Source organism: Stigmatopora argus, chromosome 21, assembly GCF_051989625.1.
Source record: "Stigmatopora argus isolate UIUO_Sarg chromosome 21, RoL_Sarg_1.0, whole genome shotgun sequence".
In the NCBI taxonomy this organism is placed as follows: Eukaryota; Metazoa; Chordata; class Actinopteri; order Syngnathiformes; family Syngnathidae; genus Stigmatopora; species Stigmatopora argus.
This window is the reverse complement of record NC_135407.1, coordinates 1,313,966-1,339,414: the sequence shown is the minus strand read 5'-3', so window position 1 is coordinate 1,339,414 and position 25,449 is coordinate 1,313,966. Positions and strand designations below refer to the sequence as shown.

The following is a 25,449-nucleotide window of genomic DNA, read 5'->3' as shown; positions in this document are numbered from 1 at the left end:
AAAACTGGGTGGCTGCATTTATCTCAAAACTCATTTTTGTACAAAACATGCGAGAGAGAAAAGTATACAACACAGTCATGTAATTATACGAACATCTTTTGAAATAAACGGTCTTAAATATTATGCATGCAAAACCTTCTAAACAAAAAAAGTAAAGTTAAAATAATTCACCTAACGTGCTCTGAAGAGGGTCAACAGAAAAAAATACTATTGCCGCATTGCTGCATACGGTACTCGGACGTTTGGTCGACCGGACGTTTGGTCGACCGGACGTTTGGTCGCCGGGTTGTTACTGTTGAAACCAGCTCTCAAAATTATAATCATGAGAGAGAGTGAGTTTAATATCTAAATATCTAATATCAAAATATCAACAGTAAACTCTGTAATAATTTGACAGCGAGCAAACCCGGCGACCAAACGTCCGTTCTACCAAACGTCCGGGGACCAAACGTTCGGGGACCAAACGTCCGGTCGACCAAACGTCCGGTCGACCAAACGTCCGGTCGACCAAACGTCCGTTCTACCAAACGTCCGTTCTACCAAACGTCCGGTCGACCAAACGTCCGGTCGACCAAACGTCCGGGGACCAAACGTCTTTCGACGAAACGTCCGGTCACGGCTACATACAAGGGAAGCCAAATCCAAATATTAAGTTCTTTCTGCAATAAGTAACACGGCAAAAATTACCTAGAGGCTCTAATTACCCTGACCGCCCTAACTGTAAATGGCGTGAAATTGTGTTTCCAATCATTAAAAATGTGACAAAAAAAGTCAAGGTACGTCTGCATAGGGTGATGTATTGCCTTGATTACAGCCCAGTTGACAAGACTAGCAGGGACCAATTCAAATGTCGTGTGTTCAATCTCGATCGTGTCAATGCATTACAGCACTTCTGTGTTTACCGGAGCGGCAAGTCCACCGCGTGTCAATCTCTCCCCTCGCAACCACGGCAACGACATCGCCCATGGCCATCTGTCAAGCGCCTTGGCCACGGCTCCGCAAACCATTTCATGTCGAACAGAAGGCAAATGGCGAGTTCTATTCTCTGCTTTTGTGCGGCGATGCAAATGCTACTTACAAGCGTCGTAGGGTCGTTAAAAGGAGAATTGAAAGGGAGTGCAAGTCAAGCCGAATGGAATAGTATAGCTATTACAGTTGGAGGCGGTGCCATAATGCCAATCCCTGTACTCGCCATCATGCATCTGCAAATGTGTGACAAATCAGAATTCGGTTTTCTCCCAGTACTCCAGTTTCCTCTCACATAATAGAAAATGAATGAACATCAGACTAAGTTGCTAACTTAAAAAGAAAGAAAAAAAAAAATATATATATATATATATATATATATATATATATATATATACACGCATACACGCATACACGCATATACGCATACACGCATACACACACACACACACATACATACATACATACATATATATACATATATATATATATATGCAACACACCTATTTATTTAGTTATATATTTATTTATTTATTAACGTATTTATTACCTATTTATTTATGTCTAAAATGTATTTTCCTGTGTCTGTATTCTCACCCTCAACAAAAGCTTCAAGGAATATTTTCCAAAGTACCAGCTACAACTTGTTTTTATTCAATACAAAAGATAATCACTCTACTCTGCAGAGTTTATAGATCTACTGTTGGGATTTTAAAGTTCATAGTACCTCTAGTCATAATGGATACAAAATTACAACCCGAGAGCCAGGTCATATTTCACAATATCGATACAATCACATAACTGAGAAATGCTTCAACAGTCATATTTCCACTACCCATATTACGATAGAAGATATAAGACAACAAAATACAGCATATTTAACAGACGCAAAATTAAGGCCATATCTTAGCAAGTAGAACAATTAATTTAACATTGCAAAAGAGTTTCTATTTAAATGATCGATCAGACGAGACGGAAAAAAAACACTTTACTTTATGAATTCTCTCTGGATGTGTATGTGTATATACATATATGTATGTGTATATATATGTGTATATATATGTATATGTGTATATATGTGTATATATATGTGTATATATGTATATGTATGTATATGTATATATGTATGTGTATATATATGTATATATATGTATGTATATGTATATATATGTATATATGTATATATATATATATGTATATGAAGGTATGTACGTATATGTATATATGTGTATATGTATGTATATATATGTAAATATATATATGTGTATATATATACACATACATATACATATACATAATGTATCTCCAAGGATCTTGTTGATGCATAAAAACTGTAAATTATTGTAGAATATATGAATAAAAGAAATATATGAGACTTTGTACAACCTGAAACCACACTGCAGTACTGCTGCACCGGGGTTACATATAGTAGAGCAGTACTGCAGTGTGGTTTCAGGTTGTACAAAGTCTCAGATATTTCTTTTATTCATATATTCTACAATAAACGGCAAACATAAATCTTGAATGAATCGTCAGCATGTATGTCTTGACCTTTGATTCATGGTATTTATTGTTTTTATGCACCAACAAGATCATTGGGGATACATACAGTAAATACCAGCAGGGTTTTTCGTTGCCCGGGGTATTGATTCGCGCTCGGATTAAATGCGGGGCCTCGTCCTAGCGATGAGATTCACATGGCCGCAAGAGGCTGATTGGATGGGAGGGATCGATATGATGAGAGACGGAAAGAAAGAAAGAGAGAGAGAGAGAGAGAGAGAGAGAGAGAGAGAGAGAGAGAGAGAGAGAGACGTATCGGCTCTTCTTCATTACGCCGGTAAAAGGAAAAAAATGGGAGGTGATGGTGAGGGAGGCTGCAGTTCCTAAATATCATTTAGTATTTGTTTTTAATGGACCTTGATAAATTTGAGTGTGTTTTACGAGGGAATAAAAATACCACAGTATATACAAAATATGATAAGAAGCAAAGAGCCCCATTCATTTTGGCCGGGAGCCGCGTGTTTGCTTTATGACATCAGTGTACATTACAATTCAGTGGTGACGTGAGATGCAAGTGTGGCATTACTTATGAGCTTTTGAAGGTATGAGAAATCAGAATTAGATTATTTTGGGACTTGATCACTTCCTAAAAACCCATTTCAAAGTGGTCTTATCACATGGGGGACGGTACTTGCCTGAATTTGGGAGATTGGACTTTGCTGAACCACAACACATCTTTTCTTGGTAAAATAAACCAAAAAAGCGCAAAAAAATGAATCCCGTTTCACTGTTAGGCCAAAAACTACAGTTGTTACCAAGTGACATCATTGGCGAACGCTTCTGTTTAGTTTTATTACTTTGGCAGCCAACGTTTTAGTCGTTTTTTTTTTAATCAAAGAAATCAAGTCATTTTATCAGAAAATGGTTAATGTGTTGTGTAGGAAATTTAAAGAACAAGAATTCTGCCAATATAAGCCGCTTTTCTTTTTTTCCACCCAACTGAGTGAATTGGGCACATCGAAATGCCGCATTTGGCAAGTAGCATCTTTTGTTTTTGTTGCATTTTTTTTTAATTTTATTGTATTTATAGATTTAATGAAGGTGTGCCTTGAGAACTTTACGAAAGCAGTATAATCAATGTTCCCTCTATTTTTTTGTTTGTCTGGGCAGAAAGACAACCTCCCTGAGCACACCGAGTACCAGTGACAACCAAAAAAAAAAGTTGGATTTTATTTTGTGCGCTCCATATGATTTGCTGTGCGCGGAGAAGACGAGAGTAGTGCGCAATTGCGCACGCGGGCAGCTTAGAGGGGAATATTGAGTATAATACATTTGTACTCTAACAAAATAGGTTTGAGAACAAGAATTAACACACTGAATTATAAAGTGCGCTTTCTATTTTTGGGGTAAAATTGGGAGTTTTGAGTTTGCCTTAACGTCGAAAATTATATTACTATTGATAAGTAGTGCCATTGCATGCTGGCTTTATTCCGGGCAGGGAACGCGACGGGCAGGCGGCACCTACTGATGAACCCGATGGCCCGAGTCAAGCACCTGAACTCCCCTGTAAGCCATCTGAGCATGTGATATTAATGGTAATAATCTTCTTTCTCCATATGCTTTGGATGGGCTTTGTCCTGCTCACTCTCCTCTCATTCACTTATATCTTTTATCCACTATCTAATGACCAAATGACAGATAACAAAAATCGGGGTTTGTCCTGTTCAAGGCTTAAAATGGGCTGATAATACAACTTGTTCTGCCTGCCTTTGATGTCTTTGATGTCTCCTCTAAGAGGCTACTTTGTCGCAGAGGAGGCAAGGTCGCAGAAATCTAGCGAGCTGCTATTGTGAACTTGCTTATCATGTCAGTGGAGCTCACTTACATTAGTATTAAAGCGTCAGCAGTCAAGAGTAGTCAGTGATATGTTGCGTCCTGAACGAGACAGCCACACAAGGATTTAAACCCCGTTGGTCTTTTCCCATACATGATATACACAACAACTACATTTTGTTTTTAAGACGGATGATCTTTTTCCAGTTTCAATCATGAAAACCTGTTACCCAAGTCTGCTCCAATACATATTTGCAAAGTACAAAGGCCAGCAAAACACAAGCAGTGGTAGAAGAGTTTTAAAGATGATTAAATTTGGATTCAAGGATTATGCTGTGAATGAAATCACCAAAATGCAAGTTTCAAAATTCTTTAAAAAAATTGTCACTACAAAACCCACACACATAAAATAACTTTACTGAGAAACTTTCTGATAGGTGATCGAACGTGAGAAAATCGACATACGAGCTCAGTCTCGGAACGCATTTAGCTCATATCTCGAGGTACCACAGTATTGCCAAGTAAAATATGTACTGTGCAGATTTTAGTAAGTGGCTACCGTGTAAATATAATGTTCTTACAAATAAAAGTGCCAATTGAACCACCTAGGATAGGGTAAAACCCTAACCACCAAAGCCTCCACCCTTCTATTCCTAGCTCCACCTATTGAAGCCCTTAAACCCCCTAATTATAGTTTTATATCACCCAGCGAGACACTTAAAGCGAGCAGGAAGCTGTCAGGGAATGCTGCTGAAAAGGCATCTCCACACTCACGGCAGCCCTTTTCGACTAAAGGAAATGACAGGAACCCAATTCACACTTTGGAGGAGGAAGATGAGGAGGAGGAGGGTTTAAACAGAGGTGACTTTGACATAAGCAGCCATCCACTTGGATGGGAGGCGACACAACCTTCACAACATCACGGACACACCACGCGGAGGGCGGCTGATTGGCTATAAATACATCTCGGTTCACCGAAGGGGATGTCGGACTTGACGGTCTAAATTAAAATGAGTTAAGTGTCACGTCTGATTGAATCTCTTAGCGGAGATGCTAGCAATTAATTCAAGCAGGTAGAATGCAATCAAGGCAACTGTTTGAACATGACATGCAACTACGATCAAAGATTTACTGACGGTTGACATGAAACACTTTAGGTGTATATGCACTCTTAACTAGAGATCTACCGATTATCGGTGCCAATATTTGGCAATTTGACGTATATATTGGTATCGGCCATTTTTTTTTTTTAAATCTGACCAGACGATATGAAGAAATCCATGTAAAACTGGGTTATTTTGGCGGAGATGCAGCTGCAATTCTCTCTCTCCTGCTCTATTCACAACCACGCCTATCATAAACGACCTGTCACAACTGCTTAAGTGATCTGTGCTCTCAAACATATAAAGAGACTTGCCGCGACTATAGTTGAATTTGACGCCCTTTGTTGGTAATGAGATGCGTCTCAGCTGCCCTCCCTCTGAACTCAGGCACTGAGTGAGCACCCCCAACACACACACACACACACCACTACTAAGACAAATGTGAGCTCTCACTCAATTTACATTGGTACACGGTCCATTGGTCGCCGGTCTTTTGGTCGCCGATCTTTTGGTCGCCGGTCTTTTGGTCGCCCGGAAGGTTATTGATAATTCCCATTTAAATTGTTGCTCAAATTCCCTAAATACAAACTGCGAATTACTATTTAGTCATGCTTAATGCCCTATTAATTATTAGGCTAAAGAAAAGCTCCAAATTTCCCGGACTTTTATTGTTTTTTGTTGGAGAACTTGTTAAGACCCTGACTGATGTCGCTTCTTAAAGGGACAATGTATGTACATACAAACTCTTATACGCTCACACATCGGCTAAGTGAAAACTGCTCATGGTCATTGTTGGCTTTTATTGATGCGTAGACCGTGTTGTTTCGACTGCACACGATCAACATAAGTAGTAGGAATCCTCAATATATTTCTTAAAAAATACATGGGTACAATAGATCATTTTCACTTGCTTATTTCTTTAGTATATTAACATAGAGATATGTGTGATTTAATAAGGTTTTATAAAGTTCAAAACTTTGAATTTTTTACCCTTTTACTGCAATATCGGCTCCAAATCTTGGTTATCAACCTCCTCTAACTACTAATAATCGTATCGGTCCTGAAAAACCCATATCGATTGATCTCTACTCTCAGCGTTGCTAAAACTGGAGCCAAGAGCTTAATGAGACTGGACTCAAAACTTACCTGCAATGACAGTTTAACCACACCCTAAACTTTGCTATGGATCTATTTGACTACTTTCATGGGAGGAGTCTTTTTCTTGACCCCGTCATAATCCTTTTGCCAATTAAATTAAATGGTATGATAAACTCTAACCCTACATGCAACTTGAAGTCAACTCAATATCATGGTACCGACTCTCACGTGAATGTCCCTTTAATTTAGTAACGCATCACATTCGTTGGCATCTCATAATGATGACCCAAATAATGAATCCAAGCAGGTAACGTAAATGAGGCAACAGTTTGCCTACCACATCGGAGAGAGCCGGGCCTCCATGGTGTCAACTCCAGTTTAATTACCCGACCTTTCAGTTGGCGCTGTTGGCGGCAAGCGGTAATCAACGTCACCCTCAGCAGCATGACGATAAGTGGCCGTGACACCCCCTTACTTTACGCTCCCTGCGCTGTCTCCCTGTCTCAGAGTTTCCATTTCATCCGTCGCTGCCGTACATTGATCAGTACAGTCGCCTTCTGCTACTCTGATTTGCTCTCTTTTCTAGTTCCACCTGCATGTTGCTGCATCTGGGAATAAAACTCGGTCATACCTGAAATTTACAAGTTACTGTAACGTCCTTTAGTCTTACTGCAATTAGACTCTTGACTGTAGCAACTGTTACAACTGTATAAACTGGACTGTAATTCTCACACAGATTGTAATGACAGTAACCGAAAACTTAGAAAAATACTGTTCGAAAACATAAGAAATAACCTTAACCTTGCAGATGCTATTGTTATTTTCTTTCTTCAAAGGTTTACTAACTCTCACAGCAATTGTTGCCTTCCAGGAATGATTTTCTAAACTTTAAAGGATTTGTTACATTAACCACCCAGAAAATGAACCCTAGAAGTGACAGCAAAAAGATCGGAATTCTTACTAGACTAAACAGGCCCGTTGTACTCGACATTCAAGCACTTAATGTCCTTTGCCCCATGTTCCGCCCTTCTGTCCAACAACTCCAGTTACTCTGGAGTCCCCCCTTTCCCCCCTCAACACTCCCACCGTCTTTCAGACTTGTGCCATCGCCTGCAGTACGCCCAAGGCTCAAGGTCTGGTGTAAAAGAACTCCACTTAGCACTCATGTATTTGCTATTCGCAGCCTCACACTGCTGAGGCAGCGGCCTCTCTCAAGTGGTGGGCCAAGTGCTCTCATTGTCGCCATTACTGGTGACCTTGGTGGTCTCCTATACGTTTTACCTCGCAGCAATTTGACTGACCCCGTTTCAAACATGCCCTAATGTCTGTTCTAAAAGCGCTTAACCCCACAGGTGACGCGTTCTAGCCTGGCATTTCCTCCATGCGTCCATTGTCTTTCCTCCCCTGGGCATCTCCAGCTCAACAGAAGCAGTCCATCAGGGAGCAGACACATCCATCAGCGTTGCATCCCCGAACCACATGATTCCATTATGGCTCAGTAGCTGACTCACTCGCCTTTTTGTCAATCGGCACTGAATCACACTGACTTATGTTCATCTCATAGACACGTGCGACCACTTAAACATCCCTTTACTGTAAATCGACTGTAATCCTACTGTAACTGCACTCTAAAACTTATAAAATACAAATGTGCCCTTAGAGAAACTTCAACCTTAACAGTAAAGAAATTAGACAATGAATACTACTATAAATGAAAACTAACCTTTGAGTGAACTGGACTCGACACTTTAGTACTTCATTCAACTAATTCTCAGGGCACGAGGCCTTAAACCCTCTAAATGGAACCTGCTCATTTGTTGCAACTGGGTTTTCAATCCTAATGTGTACTGACCATAGACAAAACTTAATTAAAAGTGAATCACAAAACTTAATCCTTCGTGTAATTGAACAACAAACTTTGCCTTAATGTAACCAAAACTTTACTGTATAATAAATCCGCACTTTCACTTGGCTTGACCAGAAAATCTCAATGTAACTGATGTCCTTAAACCTTCCTTCAATAAGTGTCAATAGGATCTTAACTAACCTAACTAGAACCTTGCCACAACTTTACCTTGAATTTTAATGAAGATTAACTCTACACTTGGACTGTATACTGGACATTACAAAACTCCTAAAACCAGACTTAGTCACTTATAGTAATTAAACCTCAATTTAGCTTGATCGCAAAACTTATTATTATGTTATTTTACCAGAATCCAAACATAGAAGACCTGGTATCGAACCTTGACTGTAATTGGACTTTCACCAGTAACTAAAGGTCAAACATTGACACAAATGCACTAAAGATGCACTGAGAATTCAGCTGATGAAAACATTTGGCCTAAAATTGTGTTTTCAGTTTAGGTCCGAAACAGTTTGGGCGACAGGTTTAACTTTATCGCACTATTTTTCAAAAATACATATACATGTATATATGTGCACACTCTAGACAATTACATTTCTTTTGCTTCTGTTTTATTATGTAAATGACTGTATATGCTATGTGTGTGCATGATAAGTGCTATATCATAAACTTTTCCTGTGTCTGTATTCTCACCCTCTTGCTACTGTGACAATGAAATTTCCCGAATACGGGATGAATAAAGTTATCTAATCTAATCAACGGTTTAATTTGATTGATTGAAATATGGACATAACAAATGTAGAAGCAACGGTTCTTACACTCAGAAATAATTGGCAAAAGGAGTAACAATGCCTACAACATGCCAAAGTGCCCCCCAAAAATATTATAACTAAAATAAAACTAAGCAAAGTCTAAAGTTAACACTATATCTTGAATATAAGCATATACATGGAACCCTAACCAACGAAAACTGTCTTAATTCCCTCAGGATGTTAACGAAACCCAAACATTGATTTAACAGGAAATTAAATCGCTACTCAAACTGGGTGTAATAATTTTCAGCCCGACGTTGAACCAGAGCATTAAACGGAAACTAAAACCTTGACGTAAAAGACTTGTTTCTGTCTAGCCTAGAGAAAACGGCAACAAGCATTTTGCCGCAGCCGAAGATCAAATTGAAGCGAGCACATAAAATCATATCTCGTATGCACCGGTCCATACAAAAAAAACACATTTAGCTTTCATTGCACTCCGCTGTGGCTTTACAGTACACGGCCGCATACAAGCCGTGGCTGTGTAACCGCGGGGACTCCTCATACTGCTTTTCATTTGGAAGACTTGTAATTGGTCAATCAGCTGTTGCCTAGCAACAGCAGGCTAAGGGAGCAGCGGGAGAGACGGAAAAAAAAAATTGAAGAAAGGGGTGCGCAAAAAGACGACGTGAAGGTGACGGGTGGGCAATCGGCTGTTTTTGTGACCGGCAAACCACTGGAACAAAGACACAATGAGATGTGAAGGAAGACAAATACACAAAAGGAAGTCACCCCTCTGTTTCGTTTTGAATAGATCCACTCGAACTCGGCCGTGCAGAAACCACGTGGTCCAATTTAGCCTGCTGGAGTGTCGACAAACAAGCAGGGCAGCACAGCTTTAGAGGAGTCTGTGGAGTGCCTTCCCTTAGTGATTCACCGATAACGCTTACGCACTTGCCTCAGTGCCGACAAATAGCGGCACACGGCAACCCGGCGTAAACATCCTCCAAAATGAAAGACTGTGTGTCCTCAAAGCCCAAGTTGCCTCTCCTGAAAACTCAATAAAAAAACAATAGAGGGCCTAAAAGATGCTCCACTGCTCTGTATCAAACCTGAGCACCTTCCCATTGCTATTAAACGTAGCAAGAATACGGTGTGAAGCAATGTACAACATTTGCAAAAAAAATATGAGTAGAACAGAGTAGACTAGGATAGAATATAATAAAAATAGGTTGTCCAAGTCATTTGGAGTTTTGGTGATTTATGGATTAGTTTAATTCTCTTTTCATCAGTTGGTTATCTGTGTAATGTAAAGTAGTGGTGTTGCAGGTAAAATATGACAATATAGTATTGTGAGAAAAACCGATTCAGTGGCGTGTTAAATCCAGTGCATTTTTTTTTACTATTCCAAGTACACCGAGAATACTATGTAAGGTCTCAGAGTGTAGCAGCAGAATTCTTGAAAAGAAAAGCAAAAAGTAGACTGACCGTGTGCGTGTCACACTGCCATTCCTGATCAAAAATCTGCTGGCCTCTCGTGACAAACCATTGGTTGGCATGCACGAGAGAGAGAGAGAGAATATCTGGATCCACAAAACGTGCTTTAGGCGTAATCTTCTTAAGAGTCAAGGCAAGAAAAGAAAAGTGGTTTCTTTCACCCAGCAGCTTGTGAGTTGAATTAAGGACACTTTAACCCCCTCCTCCACATCTTAATGACACTATTTCTTTCTCAAGTTCAAGAGTGTGAGACTTATCATTTCACGCGAGTGCTTCATCAGTCTTGTAGGTTCTGTTCTAATGGTGGTAACGAAAAATCTTGCTCGTGTTTTTTGCGTCCAATGAAAACACTAAAAACTAGACAATGCAGTTTCTAGAGAAACTTGCACTTGTTTTGGGGCACTTCTGGGTCCGTTGCTATTTATTTTGGGACATTTTTTTTAATCAGAAATAATGACAGCCAATTGAGATTTTTGTGGTTCCGAGAGTCAAAGGGTGCCAATGGGTATTGATTTTTACACGTCATAGTTTAATGTGAATGTCACCCAATTAAGATGAGGCATAATATTAAGGCAGAGTTTTTGGGGGCCCAATAATGTTGAGCATGGAGTAGAATTACTGTCCACTGTGATTTTTTCATTGGAGTATATTCAATTTTTAAATTTATTGATTATTTATTTATTGTTTATTATTTATTGTTTGTTGTTTATTATTTATTAATTATTTTTGTTTATTATTTATTGATTATTATTATTTTGTTTATTATTTATTGATTATTATTATTTTGTTTATTATTTATTGATTATTATTATTTTGTTTATTATTTATTGATTATTATTATTTTGTTTATTATTTATTGATTATTTGTTTATTGTTTATTATTTATTGGTTATTTATCAGTTTGTTGTTATTTGTGAATTTTCCCTACTTATTCATGTTTTATTACTTATTTATTGATTATATATATATTTTTTTATTGATTATTTATTTGTTTGTTGTTGTTATTAGTGCACTTTATGGTGAAGCTTTAAATCTCAATATTCTTGTATAATGACAATAAAAGCATTCAATCCAATTCAAATAAAAGTAGGCACCTGTTTAAATCTCTCTGAAATTGTGCTATGGTATTTTGCTGACAAGAACTCAGACTTTTTTCCATAGTTTGGTTGAACTTGCGACTAATATTTCATTACAATTTTTTCATCTTTCTTCGTTATGCCTTATTTGGCTAGTGTGAGTAATAATGAAAAAAAACGGTAATGGGAATTAAATTACCATTGCAGCTTTGTGGATTCTTGACAATAATAAATCTGAATAAGCAATAATGCAATCGCACCTATGTGGGTTCTAGTATACCAGAAACATTTCTAAACCTTTTTTCTCATTATGCAATGCGGTACTCAGCACTTCAAAACGCTTCCGCCATTCTAACAAAATGTCAAGACCCAGATTGAGCTAAGAGAAAAATGGTGTGAGGTCTCGGCACGCTGCCTGGCTTCCTGCCTTCCTCCCTCCCTCCCTCCATGGAGGTGGTCGTTGAGAAAAGGCTTAGGTGGGTGGTGGTTATCCCTTAATGACCCAGTTAGCTTTGAAAAGCCATTGATCGAAGCGGCCGCTTTGAGTCCAAGCGAACAAAGCAAGCCGGAGCTCAGCTCCGTCGTGGTGCATGCTAAATGCCGCACGTGATGAGCGCTATTCGCTGGCTTCATCTTCCTCTTACAGAACATTTTTAGACCCGTGACCATGTGTAATTAAACACGTTCACCCTACCTCAAGCCGAGCTAAAGAGGAAGCAAGTGAGCGGCACTCTTATGTATTTTTCAACACAAAGTCATCAATGATTTATCACTCATAGAATGACATTTTTGGAAGGGAAGAGCAGCACGAACAGGGCAATTCCCCTAACCATTCTAGATTCCAATACAGTACTGCGAACTTTAAGTTCTTGTTAATTTACTTAATATAACAGGTTTAAGTCAGAGCCCAAAAGTTCATGGACATCTTGAAATTTACAACTTCTCCCTTTTACCTCACAAAAAAATGACCAGAACAAAAAAATGAGACAAAAGATAAGCACTAAAAGCCACAACGGAAAGGCTTCAGTTTTCTCAAAAGTCGGAAGTGCGCCTTATATATGGATCAATATTCATTCTCAATTCTCTTTAGCACAGCTCCATCTAGTTGATGTATAACACAACTCCTAATCATTACTATTATTTCTACTAATACCGTTCAATCTAGTGGATGTATAAAACAATCCACTACTACTACTACCACCACCACCACTACCATCACTGCGCCTTATAATCCAGTGCGCCTTATATATGAAACACAATTTAAGATAGATCATTCAATAAAGTTGCCCCTTTACTCTGGTGTGCGATAAAATAGAGTACTGTATTTTTGGATCAATTAAAATGTAACATCTCAATATAAATTTCCCAGATTCAGACATGGTCATCTGCACCTTATAGCCAGTTGTGGCATATATGTGGATTTTATTTCTTTAATTATGTGAAATATGGGCAGTGCAGTTATAGTCAGGTGTGCTTTGTAGTTTGGAAATGTGTTCATCACAACAAATATCCACAATCAGCCTCATTTTGAACAATAGAAATGTATATAGATAGAAATCTAACTGCTGCACAGACCTTCCAATCACTAATATTTTTGACATCCAGTCAACTTGCCGGTTATTCACAATCACTGCCGCCATTGCACAATGGATTTCCATTGTGTTGGACATAAGAGTAAGGGCATGTTGGAACGCTATGCAGCCTGAGTTCACCCTTGCTGTATGTACCTGCGTATCGATGATGTCAGCGTCTGCACTGCCAATAATAACCACGAGTTCACCTTCAAACCGCCGAGCGCGGTGAGAAAACCGTCGGCGTGCGTCAGTGACTCCCTCATTATCATCATCACCACCATCGTCGTCATCCCACTTACTGCATGTGTCCATACATGTTGCCGTGCAAAAAGCTGCAGAAAAAGCGCTAAATTCGCTATTTTCATCTGATGGGATGAACAGTGTTATGTGTATCGGAAATTGTGCCCGTTGCCACGGTGATGTGAGGATGGAGGGAGGCGGGGGGGAGGCAGAAGGAAGGGTGGAGATGCTTGAGTGCGGGATCCGGTGGAATGCTAATCATCTTTCTGACAGTTCGTCCTTCATTATGCAAGAGAGCCAAAGGAGGGGGAAGAGACGCACTGGCGGGCGGGAGTATAAAAAAAAAAACCCACGTAAATGCAAAAGGTACACCCACACTGTCACACACGTGCGCACACACACACACATACAAGGTCACGCGCTCATCTCCTTTAGTCCACATGCATCCCCGGATGTCTCGCAAATCATTCGTTTAATCATTTCCTGTTACGCCTATCTTCTTCACGGGGATGTTGGAGCCTATTCCAACCAATTTTGGGCAGTAGGTGGGGGACATCCTTAATTGGTTGCCAGCCAATCACAGGGGACAAGGAGACAAACAATTTTTCACCCTCATACTCATAACTAAGGACAATTTACAGTGATCAAGCACTGAAGTACCTAAAGAAAACCCACGTAGGCACGGGGAGAACATAGAAAGTCCACACTAGAAGGTCGGAATCCACCAGGGATTGAACCCTCGATCTCAAAGATAGTTCAGAGATACCCAAAACCATCACATTAGCTCCACAAAACTTGAGAGAGGGCATCAGTCACTCTTTAAGAAATGAACAATGTTTGGCAACCACTGTGCTGCGGCACACCGTGAGCGACAAAAATTGTAACATTATGAGACTAAAATTATATTATTGCATGATGAAAATTGAAATCTTACTATCAATAAATCCATACTGTGTTACAAGAGTCAAATAGTAATATTACAATTTTAAATTTGTTTTGTTGCTTATTTTTTACGTAACGTGAATCAGAAGTTGTTTGGTTTCACGAGCATCAACTTTTAGCGACGTAAAGTCTGGGTGACCCAAAAAATTCTTTTTGCGAAATATCGAGGGATTGAAGTAATCTTGGAAGAAAAAGTCATAAAATTACAAGAATAAAATCTGTATTTTACTTATTTTTACATGATGTAAACCGAGGAGTTGGAGTCAGGGAACTTCAACGTTTGGCGACGTAAGGTCAGTGGGAAAAATTTGGTATTTAAATACTTTTTTTGTGTTTCTTTCATCACTTTTGATGGAAAAAAATAGATGAGAATGATTATGTTGTAAATATAGGTGATAATTTTAAATTACAAGAATTTCAGACGGCCGGCCCAGCAGATGAGTGGTTAGCGCGTCGGCCTCGTAGTTCTGCCGCCCTGGGTTCAAATCCAGGTCAGTTTGCATATTTTCCCCGTGCCTGTGTGGGTTTTCTCCGGGTACTCAAGCTGATTGGACACTCTAAATTGCCTCTATGTATGAGTGTGAGCCTGAATGGTCTCCTCGTGCCCTGCGATTGGCTGGCCACCAATTCAGGGTGTCCCCCAAGCTGTGCCCCAAGTCAGCTAAGGATAGGCTCCAGCACCCCCTGCGGCCCTTGCGAGGATATAGCGCTTCAGAAAATGAAGGAATGAAAAGAGAATGTTCAGACAGTAGAGTGCCTTTAGATTTTACAGTGCAAAAAGTGAGCTGCAGCTCAAAAACGGTTGGCAAACAATGGTCTAGAATACCAAATGAACCTAATGCTGTAATTTCAATTTTTGACAAAGTTAGAAGGAGAACATTATCATTTCAAATAAAATTCCTAACCTTGTCAATGGCTTGAATATCTTTTCTATACATTTTGCAAATGCTTTGAAAAGTTTCTTTTCAATATAAAACAAAATAGACTGGGTGACCCCAACGTTTTAAGAATTGCAGGGTAGACTGGAAATGAGTGAAGGTAAATAAGTCTTTGTCTACAGTCACATGGATAAGCGGTAACAGAGAATGTAAATAGTGTATAGTTTGCAACTAATCTTCGTTATTTTTTCCCCTCTCCCCTTTGGGATGTATTTCACCGGTAGGACTAAAATAAATCTCCTAGTGGACTTTATTTATCACTTCACAAGATTCCCCTTTTTAACTGAAGGCATGCTAGTCCAAATGAGCTGCCAGATAGCATCCTTCTATACCCCCGCAGGATGTTGGCAACAATCAACAAACAGGAAAGAAGATGAAAAGATGTTGCTCAGGCATTGAGAAAATAAAGTTTTGACTGTAGAGACCTTCCAATAACCCCCTGTGAGGTGGTTAACCATTTCAACCATTCCAAACCCATTTCTGACTACCAAAACTCTGAGATTTGTAACAAAATATAAAGAGCAAACCATGATTTAGAAGTAACCAGAACTATTAATCTTCTAGAGCCAGACACTTCAATACACATTCTAAGTTTTGGCAGTAGCCTCAAAACACTTCCACAACAAGCTCAGTTCTGGTGATCGTTCAGTACGAAAATAAAATACTGAAATTACACAGCAAATGTTATGTACTTTCCAAAAAAACCCTGCTAAGTCAGGGGTCGGGAACCTTTTTGAAAGACAGAGCCATAAACATTTCCTATTTTCAAATATTATTCCTTGAGAGCCATAATCACAATGTAAAAGTCAAAACACATGAAAATGTGCGATTTTTTTCCCGTCATTTTACAACTTTTAAAGTACAAAAAAACTCTTAATTATTTTGACTACATTGTTAAGCTGTTGCTAATCAATGAATGTCAATGAGTTCAATGAGTATCAATGAGAGAATGAATGCAGAAGACTAATGAAAAAAAAAAATCAATGCCACAGTGCCGACGTGACGTTCCTATTGGTGCGTTCGGGACTCTTTTCTCTCACCACCGGTTTCCATGTTTTAGCTCAGAGCCATATGCACCCATCCAAAGAGCCACATGTGGCTCCCGAGCCATAGGTTCCCTACCCCTGTGCTAAGTGATCCTAATATTTTAACAAACAGGCGATTGGATGATTTTCCTTGCTGAACAGCAAAATGTTGACTGCTAAAGTAAATAATTTCTTGAAAAATTCTCATAAAATGCTGCTAACTGACACGGCTATTGTATATTGACGCTCCTGTTTTCTAACCTATTTCTTTAATAAAAAAAATGCTGTCTTAGCCTAAAATAAACATCCTTGTATGCTATGATTGGTCAATTTCTTACTAAATTCTTGTCATAAACGATTGCAAACAGACGCTTAGTGACCCTGTGATGACAAAGCTCTGTTAGCATTTTAGCCTTTCTCTGTTTGTTTCTATTATGCGCTTCAGAAGTGTGAAAAATAAGGCCAAGCACGATGTTGCTTGCCAACGTCTCACATCCAAGCTGGCAAATCTTAGGCTAGGGTCGGTCGGGGTGGGTTTGATCAACGTAGGAAGTTGTGCTGGATAATAGCCAAACCTAAAAATAATCCACCCAAAAAAAGACAGATGGTACCGTAGCTTGAGGGTGGCATTTTGTTTGCTTGGGCTCCTAATGCAGTCATTCTGTGATTCTGTTTTTTTTTTTTTTTTGCATTCTGCGAATCTCCCAGTGGAGGCAAATGCACGCACATGAACAAAAACGATTGAAATCAGCCAACATGGCGATACGCAATAACAGAATGTGCACAAACCTCCAGGCTGTATTCTTCCACGGTCCTCTTCAGTGGATCCACAATCTGCCAGCATATCAGGATGCATAAGTCGATCAACAGCATCCCCCCAACAATGATCAACAATTTCTGGTCTTTTATGATCTGCACGAGAAGGGGAAAAAAAAAGCAAGCGTTAAATGAGCATTACACTGCGCAATCTCGATTATTGCCCAACCATAGAACTGCTGGTTTTCACACCAGTCTCATTAGATGCCGATTAGCTGCAATTAACCACTAGTGAGGTTGTGTCAAACGCTGCACATGCCGCGAATTTCTAATGGCGAGCTGCCAAAACGTCTCCCACAAGACGTGAGGCAAGCACGTCAGATCACAACGCTTGTCTTTCATACCGTGAACTTTTGCCCGGGATGAAAGGAGCGGACTGTTTGTGATCTTTATTTATAACGCCGTTTGACGATATAGAACGGACATTCAAAGGAAAGGTCAGGCAGCACGGGGTGGCGATAACACAATCTAGGAGGTTGACGGGTGGACTGAAGGTCTGGACTAGGTGAACACACCTGCAAAATGTCCGTCGTTTTAGTCTGACTCCCAGCAAGGTGTCTCATTTACAACAATACAATTGGAAAGATGAATCACGATCTGGATGTTGCGTTCTCTCGGTTAGCTGAATGATCTCTCCGATGCTACCTGATCGTCTCTATTTCTAATCACACAAATAGTACGGCTTTCTTTTTTAGCTCCTTTGGCAGTTGTTGTGGAAAAATGGACAATTTTGTCTGAGGCAAGTAGAAAACTAGTCAATCTGACCTTCAGGGGACGGGCAGCAAGAGTTTTTGCTGGTAACATTAAATTCCAGATATATTTTGTTTCGACTGGGAGTCAGACACTATGAAATGTTCCACAACATTTTCTTCAGTTTTCCAGTCCTAATTAAAGATATTTAATAGCAGACAAATCAGGTTTGCTTTCATTTCAGTATAGTACCTAATACCAAGGAGTCTATGAAGATCTCAGTTACAAATCCTCATTCTCTAAGCCATCACACCATCTTGTTTCTAGGCATTCTGTCTACCTAGGGCCAAGCCTACTTATATTTCCATATGTGCCACTTTGTCTGCTTCTTCCGTTTGTGTTTTCGTGGCTTGCATCTTGGCCTTCTTCCCCCTTCTGTCACTTCGCCCCAAATCCTTCCAACTCTTTGATCCATCCCTCTCATCCAGGCAGGCCACCCACACTTGCTCCAGAAAGCTGGCGAGTGGGAGCGAGAGACAGGGCAGGAGGGAGGGATTGAAAGATGGAGGGAGGGGGTGCTTCTATAAATACAAAAAAAAAGGCCAAAAACCACTACAAGTCTGCATCTCTTTTACATATCTCGGCCAATCAATGTGATTGAATCTGATGGCTCAAAAGCTTTAAGCAGGTTTCACTGAAGTTATTTCCGGATTCTAACATGCTAGAAAAAGAACAATCGTTGAATTCGAAGGGCATAACAAGTATATAGATGTACAGTAATCCCTTGAATTTCACAGTACCTGTTATTCCATCAGGTTTTGCTTGATGTTTTGAATCCATTTCATCCATCCAGCCTTCCTAATGCACATAATCAATATTGCTTTCTATGTATTTAGACAAAGTTGTGAGTCTCACAATACTATTATTACCATATTTTCTAGAGTATGAATGACAATTTCGATCATAAATTTGGCTTTGCTAGTGGCTTGTTTTTCTTGTTTTTTTGTTTTTAAATAACATAGACAGCCACAAGAAGATCGCTCAAGGCGTCCTTTCCACCTCTATAGTTATTAAAGAAGAATCGGACTGGATTATGAATTTTCTTTGGGCTATAGATATTTGAAATACGTTATTACCCTGCTGTTTCCCATTTTATTTATTCATTCTTTTTCCCTATGGCTTATCCTCACAGGGAGAAAGAGGGGTGCTGGAGCCTATCCCAGCCAACTATGGGCACCCAGTGATTCCTCCTATTTTAACATTATCAAACAAATGTAGCTTGGCCTCTGATTGAAAAAAAAAATCACCCAAAAACACAACTTTGTTTTTTCCCCCCTCATCTACTACTAATTTTTGGGCCTGTCCCTTAATTTTTTTTTTTCTATTTCACCTAATCCTTTGCACCATCCTCCCCAATAACAACCACTTTCCTGTCCTCTCTCCCTGCATCCATGTATCTTCTCCTAGCACCATTCCCTTGCCCTACCGATATAGTCCCTATTTCTCCTTTGGAATGGCCCAAACCAAAACTTCTCACGTTCACAGTCTCTCTTTTTCAGTTGGTGCGATTTCTACTCCATTGCGACCCATAGTCCCAAAAATTAGGTAATTGGAATACATTTACCATTAGAGCTTAGAACGATAATCAGCCCAGAAGATCATCAACTGCTCTCTGCCCTCACTGGATGGCATTGCCATCCCTCACTACCCTCAGCAGAGCCAGGAATATTGTCAGGGACCCATACCACCCTGGTCACAACCTGTTCCAGCTGCTGCCCTCTGGCAGACGCTACAGCTCTCACAAAGCATGGACAAATAGACTTAAGGAGAGTTTTTTTTCCCACAGCCTTCAGGACTCTGAACTTGCGTTAGCACGACACACAATCTCTTCTGTGCAATAACTTTGGGGTGTGCAATAACAATGTGCAATATCTTAGATTGTGCAATATTTTAGAATTTACCTTGCCAGGATGTGACTTTTTATATTTTTATATTACTTGTTTATCTTTTTTTTTACTGGGAAAACGCACTTAGTGGAGTAGCACCACCAATTTTGTTATACGCAGCTGTGTATGATGACAATAAAGGCTTTTGATGATTTGATGATGATGCTTGATAAAATAATAATACCGCTCCAGTGTCACTTCCCAAGTTTTTTCCTCACTTTGGTGTGCATTTCTTTGGATTGGACTGATTTACGAGTGAGGTGAAACTTACAATCTGAAAAATAGGTACACGGTCAATTGGTCGCCGGTCTTTTGGTCGCCCGGAAGGTTATTGATAATTACCATTTAAATCGTTGCTCAAATTCCCTAAATACAAACTGCGAATTACTATTTAGTCATACTTAATGCCCTAGTAATTATTAGGCTAAAGAAAAGCTCCAAATTTTACAAGTGCCCTGAGAAAACTGCCACATGTAGTTGGAGTCCAGAGGCATCATTCCTCGAAGATGACGAGATCAGACAAAACCATCTGCTAAAAAGATTCTTGCCAGAAGCTTGTGTTGTGTAGTGACTGTGTTCTGAGGTTGTTGATGGGGCGTGACTTATAAACTGTAATTCTTAGTCATGTTTAAAGGAGTCATGGGGGGGGGGGGGGTTGGCTTGTATTCCCTGAGCAACGACACTGTCAGCTGTTTTTGCGGTATGATTGCTGTTCCTTTGAGAAGCGATAGTAAATCAACTTTTTTTTTATATGCTGTCTTGTTATTTTTCACCAAAGTTTAGGACTTAAGCTAACTTGGCATGCTAGATTGATTGTTCAATATATCTGCTACGATTATATTACATATACTGTGAGGGATCAGTTTATATCAATCTGGGATAGAACCAATTGAGAGGTTTTGATGGGAGGAACTATGAAAAAATATATTGCTGCTGATTGAACTTCATGTCGCACTCGCAAAAAAATTGTTTCCCGTGAAAAAAAGTGAACCATCAGAACCATCTTTCTTGCTAGGCTAGACTTAACCACGTTTGGAATCACGTGACAGCCAATGAAATTCACCCACAGTGTCACAATCACTTTGTCCGCAGAGAGTAGTATGTTAAAATACATAAACATAAATGCAAAAATATCTCCTGTACCTTTTTCTTCATCTTAACATTCTTAAAGATGGCGTGAACCCTCCAGGTCTTGGCAAACATGGCGCCGAATGCCGTCGTGTAGCCGACGATGAGGATCCACGTCCGGACCTTTCCAAAACAAGACAAGAGAGATGCGTGTATGAAGGCAGGCTCTCACACCAACTTTTTTGGTGGAGAATTCTCAAGAAGAATATCAAAGTGGGAAGCCTATTGCGATTTGCTCACATTAAAAAATACTTAAATATCGTTGCAAACTTCTCATGTTTTCTAATTACACTAACAGTTGCAACTGGTGATTAAACTATTTAAAATAAGTAAATTAAAAAAACAAGTGCTATAGAGCAGGGGTCGGGAACCTTTTTGATGGAAAGAGCCATAAACAATTCATCTTTTTTAAATGTTAATCCTTGAGAGCCATGCTCCGAATTTAAAAGTCAACATACATGAAAATGTGTGCCTTTTTTTTAGTCATTTCACCACTTTTAAAGTACAAAAGTCTTTGAATTCTTTTGGCGACATTGTTACGTCGTTGTTAATCAATGAATATCAATGAGAAAATCCATGCAAAAGAGTGTAATGAAAAAAACATGATTATAAGGCGCTGGGGTAGTGTCAATGCCATAATACCAACGTAACGCTCCTATTCCTGCGCTTTCTCACCAGCAGTTTCCATAGTTTACCTCACAAGTTAGTGGAGAGCCATATGCACCCATCAAAAGAGCCATATGTGGCTCCCGAGCCATAGGTTCCCTACCCCTGCCCCAGATCCGATCATGTGATCAGAAAAGGAGGATCACGTCATTTTTCGGGTAGAAAGGTGAGGTTTTAAAACTTTTTCATTTATCCCAGTAATGACAGATGCACAAAATCAGATGACTCATACTCGCCTCACATGCAACAATAAGCAACCGGGACATCCCTACTAAAATTCGTTATGGGCTAAAATAGTCAGAGTTTTGTCACTGAACATTGTCCTTTGGCCTGGGATAGCTGCTTCGCATTAAGGCCTCAAAATGGCTGCTTCAGGGCAAAATGGATGACTTCCTTTTATATTTGTGCATGGAGACATGAGACTTGTTCATTCTATTGTGACACACACAATTTGGTATCATTCTGTAAAACTTATTTCACGCCGTCTGGTGCAGGGGCCCCTTGTGACGTCTCTGACGGCTATGAACATTCCCTTGAAGATGCCAAAATAGCAATCTAAAAATGAACCACAAATAAAGGGGGAGAAAAAAAAAAGCTGTCACATTGCTTTCTCATCTCTTATCTCGTAAGCACGGAGGCTGTCACACTCTTGAGAGTAATTCGCCCTAATAAGAAGAAACAAAACGCAGACCTCTCGCTCTGATTTGGCACCAGAGGACGCCGCCGATAAGTCCTTCAAAAGCGCAGAGTTTGAAAATAGCTTGACAAAACCTTATATAGGCACAGTATGCGTGCCACATACACACAATTTCACTTACACCTGCACAACCCTACTCAGCATTTTGAGAACAAAGTCCAGCCTGTGTCATTTTGCTGGTGTCGCAAAACACAACTTTATCGCAGTAATCACGACACTGTAATATTACCTGAGGGCGGAAACCTAATATGCTGGCTAAAGATTCCTCTGCAGAGATAGCCGGTCTGTTTCCATTCAACACTTTTAAGCTGTTTATCGTATGTAAATCTAACACCATTAACACCTCGAACCCGTCTGGTCTCACGGTTCGTTTTAATTTCCTTACTAGCTTAATTTTTAGGAAGTAAAATGTGCTGAGGAAAATATACCATACATAGATCTTTGCATTCGGCCTTCCAGAGTTAAATGAAATAGATGTCTGAACTCATACTCAGGTGCGATTTATGTTTTGTTTTCCTGTCTGTGTTTAGGCTATGATTGTCTCAATACATTTTACTACAAGGCTATCCCCAAAATGTTATTAATGAAATGTTAATAGACGCCTATTTAGCTTGTTATTCTATTATTGTTATTACTGAAATGTATTATGTTTGTTCTTGTTCTCTCCCCCAAATGAGACTAAAAAATCTGATGCGACCTAGAGTACAGGGGAGTCATTGCAGCCTTTGTTGACTGGTGTAGGCAAAACCACCTCTACATCAACACCAGTAAGACAAAGGAAATGGTCATGGATTTTCGGAGGAATCCTCAACAGACCACTCAGGTGGTCCAGGGTACAGACATTGAAATTGTGGAGAATTTGAAGTACCTGGGTGTTCACCTCAACAACAAACTAGACTGGTCCACAAACATAGATGCCCTGTATAAAAGGTGCCAGAGCTGCCTCTACCAACTGAGGAAACTACGGTCCTTTGGAGTGTGCAGGACACTGCTGAGGACATTTTACGACACTGTGGTGGCATCTACAGTGTTTTATGCAGTGCTCTGTTGTTGGGGATGCGGGACAACAGGGAGAGGGACAGGAACAGGCTGAATAAGCTGGTCAGGAGGGCCAGTTCTGTTCTAGGCTGTCCTTTGGACTCTGTGGAGGAGGTGGGAGAGCGGAGGATGCTGACCAGGATGATGTCCATCATGGACAGCACCTCCCACCCCCTGCATGAGTCTGTGAAGTCCCTCCGAAGCTCTCGACTGCAGCACCCTCATTGCAGGAAGGAGCTGCAGCTGTCAGGCTCTTTAACAAAACAAATGGCTGAGTGTTGAGACCTACCGTATGTATACATGTCTATCTATGTGTATGTATGCATGTACATGTATATATATATATATATATGTATGTGTGTCTGTATGTATGTATGTATATATTTATGTGTATATGTATGTATGTGTATATATATATATATATATATATATATATATATATATATATATATATATATATCAGCAACACGCTTATTTATTTATTTATATATTTATTCATGTATTTATTTATTAACTTATTACCGACCTATTTATGTCTAAAATGCCTTTCCTATATCTGCATTCTCACCCTCTCGCTACTGTGACAACGAAATTTCCCGAATACGGGATGAATAAAGTTATCCAATCCAATCCGACAGTAACGGCAAGGTTTCGTGAAAATGAAATTTCATTGAGTGACTAAAGTTTAAAAGGAAACCTTCAATCCTTCTTTCTTCAGTTCTTGAGACTTATAAATAATTCAACCCGGCCCGTGTCACATTGACCTGGTAACATTAAAGCTGTTCTTGAAAAATAAAAATAAGTGGAGAGTTAAATGGAAGCAAAGGTACTATGTTAAAGAATGATGTCAATAAGTGAAAAAGTAGAAATTACGTTTTTTTTTAGTCTAGTGATGGTTCCTTTAGATTTGTGGAAGGGAAACTGACCGTGCAGAGGGTCTCAAACTCCTTGTCAGATACGAAGCCGCCGTCCAATCCGAACAGGAAAATAGAGGCGTAGGACAGCAGCCCGCCCAGGATGATCAGGTTGTTCATGTATGGACTGGACATCTTAATCAGTCTGCACAACAAGCATCAGTTTTAGCATGATACTGGCACCCATAGTACCATCTAATTCCAAGTCACTGGTGATACAGTAACATGATATTCACTACACATTTTTTTAACTAGGTCTACAATGTCTTGTGTGTCTGTCTTGCTACTGCAACCAAGGAAATGTCCCGAATACGGGATGAAATAAAGTTCTGATCTAATCTAATCTATCGAGATTTCATAAAGTAATTGATATATTTCATTCATTCATTTTCCGAACTGCTTATCCTCACAAGGATTGCGGGCGGTGCCTCGCCTATCTCAGCTGGCTTCCGGAACCAGGAATGCCCTGAATGGATGGGCAGCCAATCACAGTAATTGATATATTTAAAGAAAAAAATAAAATTTTGAATGTTTCGCATTTTCGTACTTTGTTTTAGAAGAAAATATAATATGAGAATTTGTGGTGTAACAGTATTTTTTTTCAGAACGAAGATATATTGGCTCACAATTCGGAGTCAGTGTGGTATCGGCTTATATCATTACTGTCCTGATACCCTGTATTTTATTTATGTATTTATTAATTTATTTTAAAAACTTATTGGGGGGAAACTCAATTACTGCATTAGGATATAACGGCACATAATGGTTAAAGTGTACCAGACATTAGACAGTGTTATTGTTGAGGTTTAGCTTAGTTCCAACTTATGCTATATTTGCAAAAGATAGAAATATGGTAATACAGTCAGTGTAAAAATTGATATTTTAGAACAAAGTAATATATGTAACATATGCATACAGTAATTCTACATCAAACATAACTGATACGTAAACTGATAAATATCAGATAGCATGAATTTGTGATAGTCCTACTCTACTATTGTAATTCAGCACTTCAATTCATACTGATACAGTATTTTGTGACAATACTACATGATGAGTTTATCTTTAGGTATTTTCACATTCACAATAAAAGAGGCATCTGAAGTCACATCTTTGTTTAATTCTTGCAAGAAGAGAATACAT

General features: G+C 39.4%; 1 protein-coding gene across 1 annotated transcript in view; it reads right to left on the bottom strand.

Annotated features, from left to right (window-relative positions):
- The window catches only part of gabbr2 (gamma-aminobutyric acid (GABA) B receptor, 2), a 98,981-nt gene that overhangs the window by 16,054 nt on the left and 57,478 nt on the right, over positions 1-25,449 (bottom strand). Inside the window, exons 11-13 of the mRNA XM_077590077.1 lie at positions 24,319-24,451; positions 21,007-21,114; positions 17,201-17,323 (exon numbers count right to left, since the gene is read on the bottom strand). Of these exons, the coding sequence (XP_077446203.1) occupies positions 17,201-17,323; positions 21,007-21,114; positions 24,319-24,451 (364 nt within the window). The remainder of the gene's footprint in view (positions 1-17,200; positions 17,324-21,006; positions 21,115-24,318; positions 24,452-25,449) is intronic.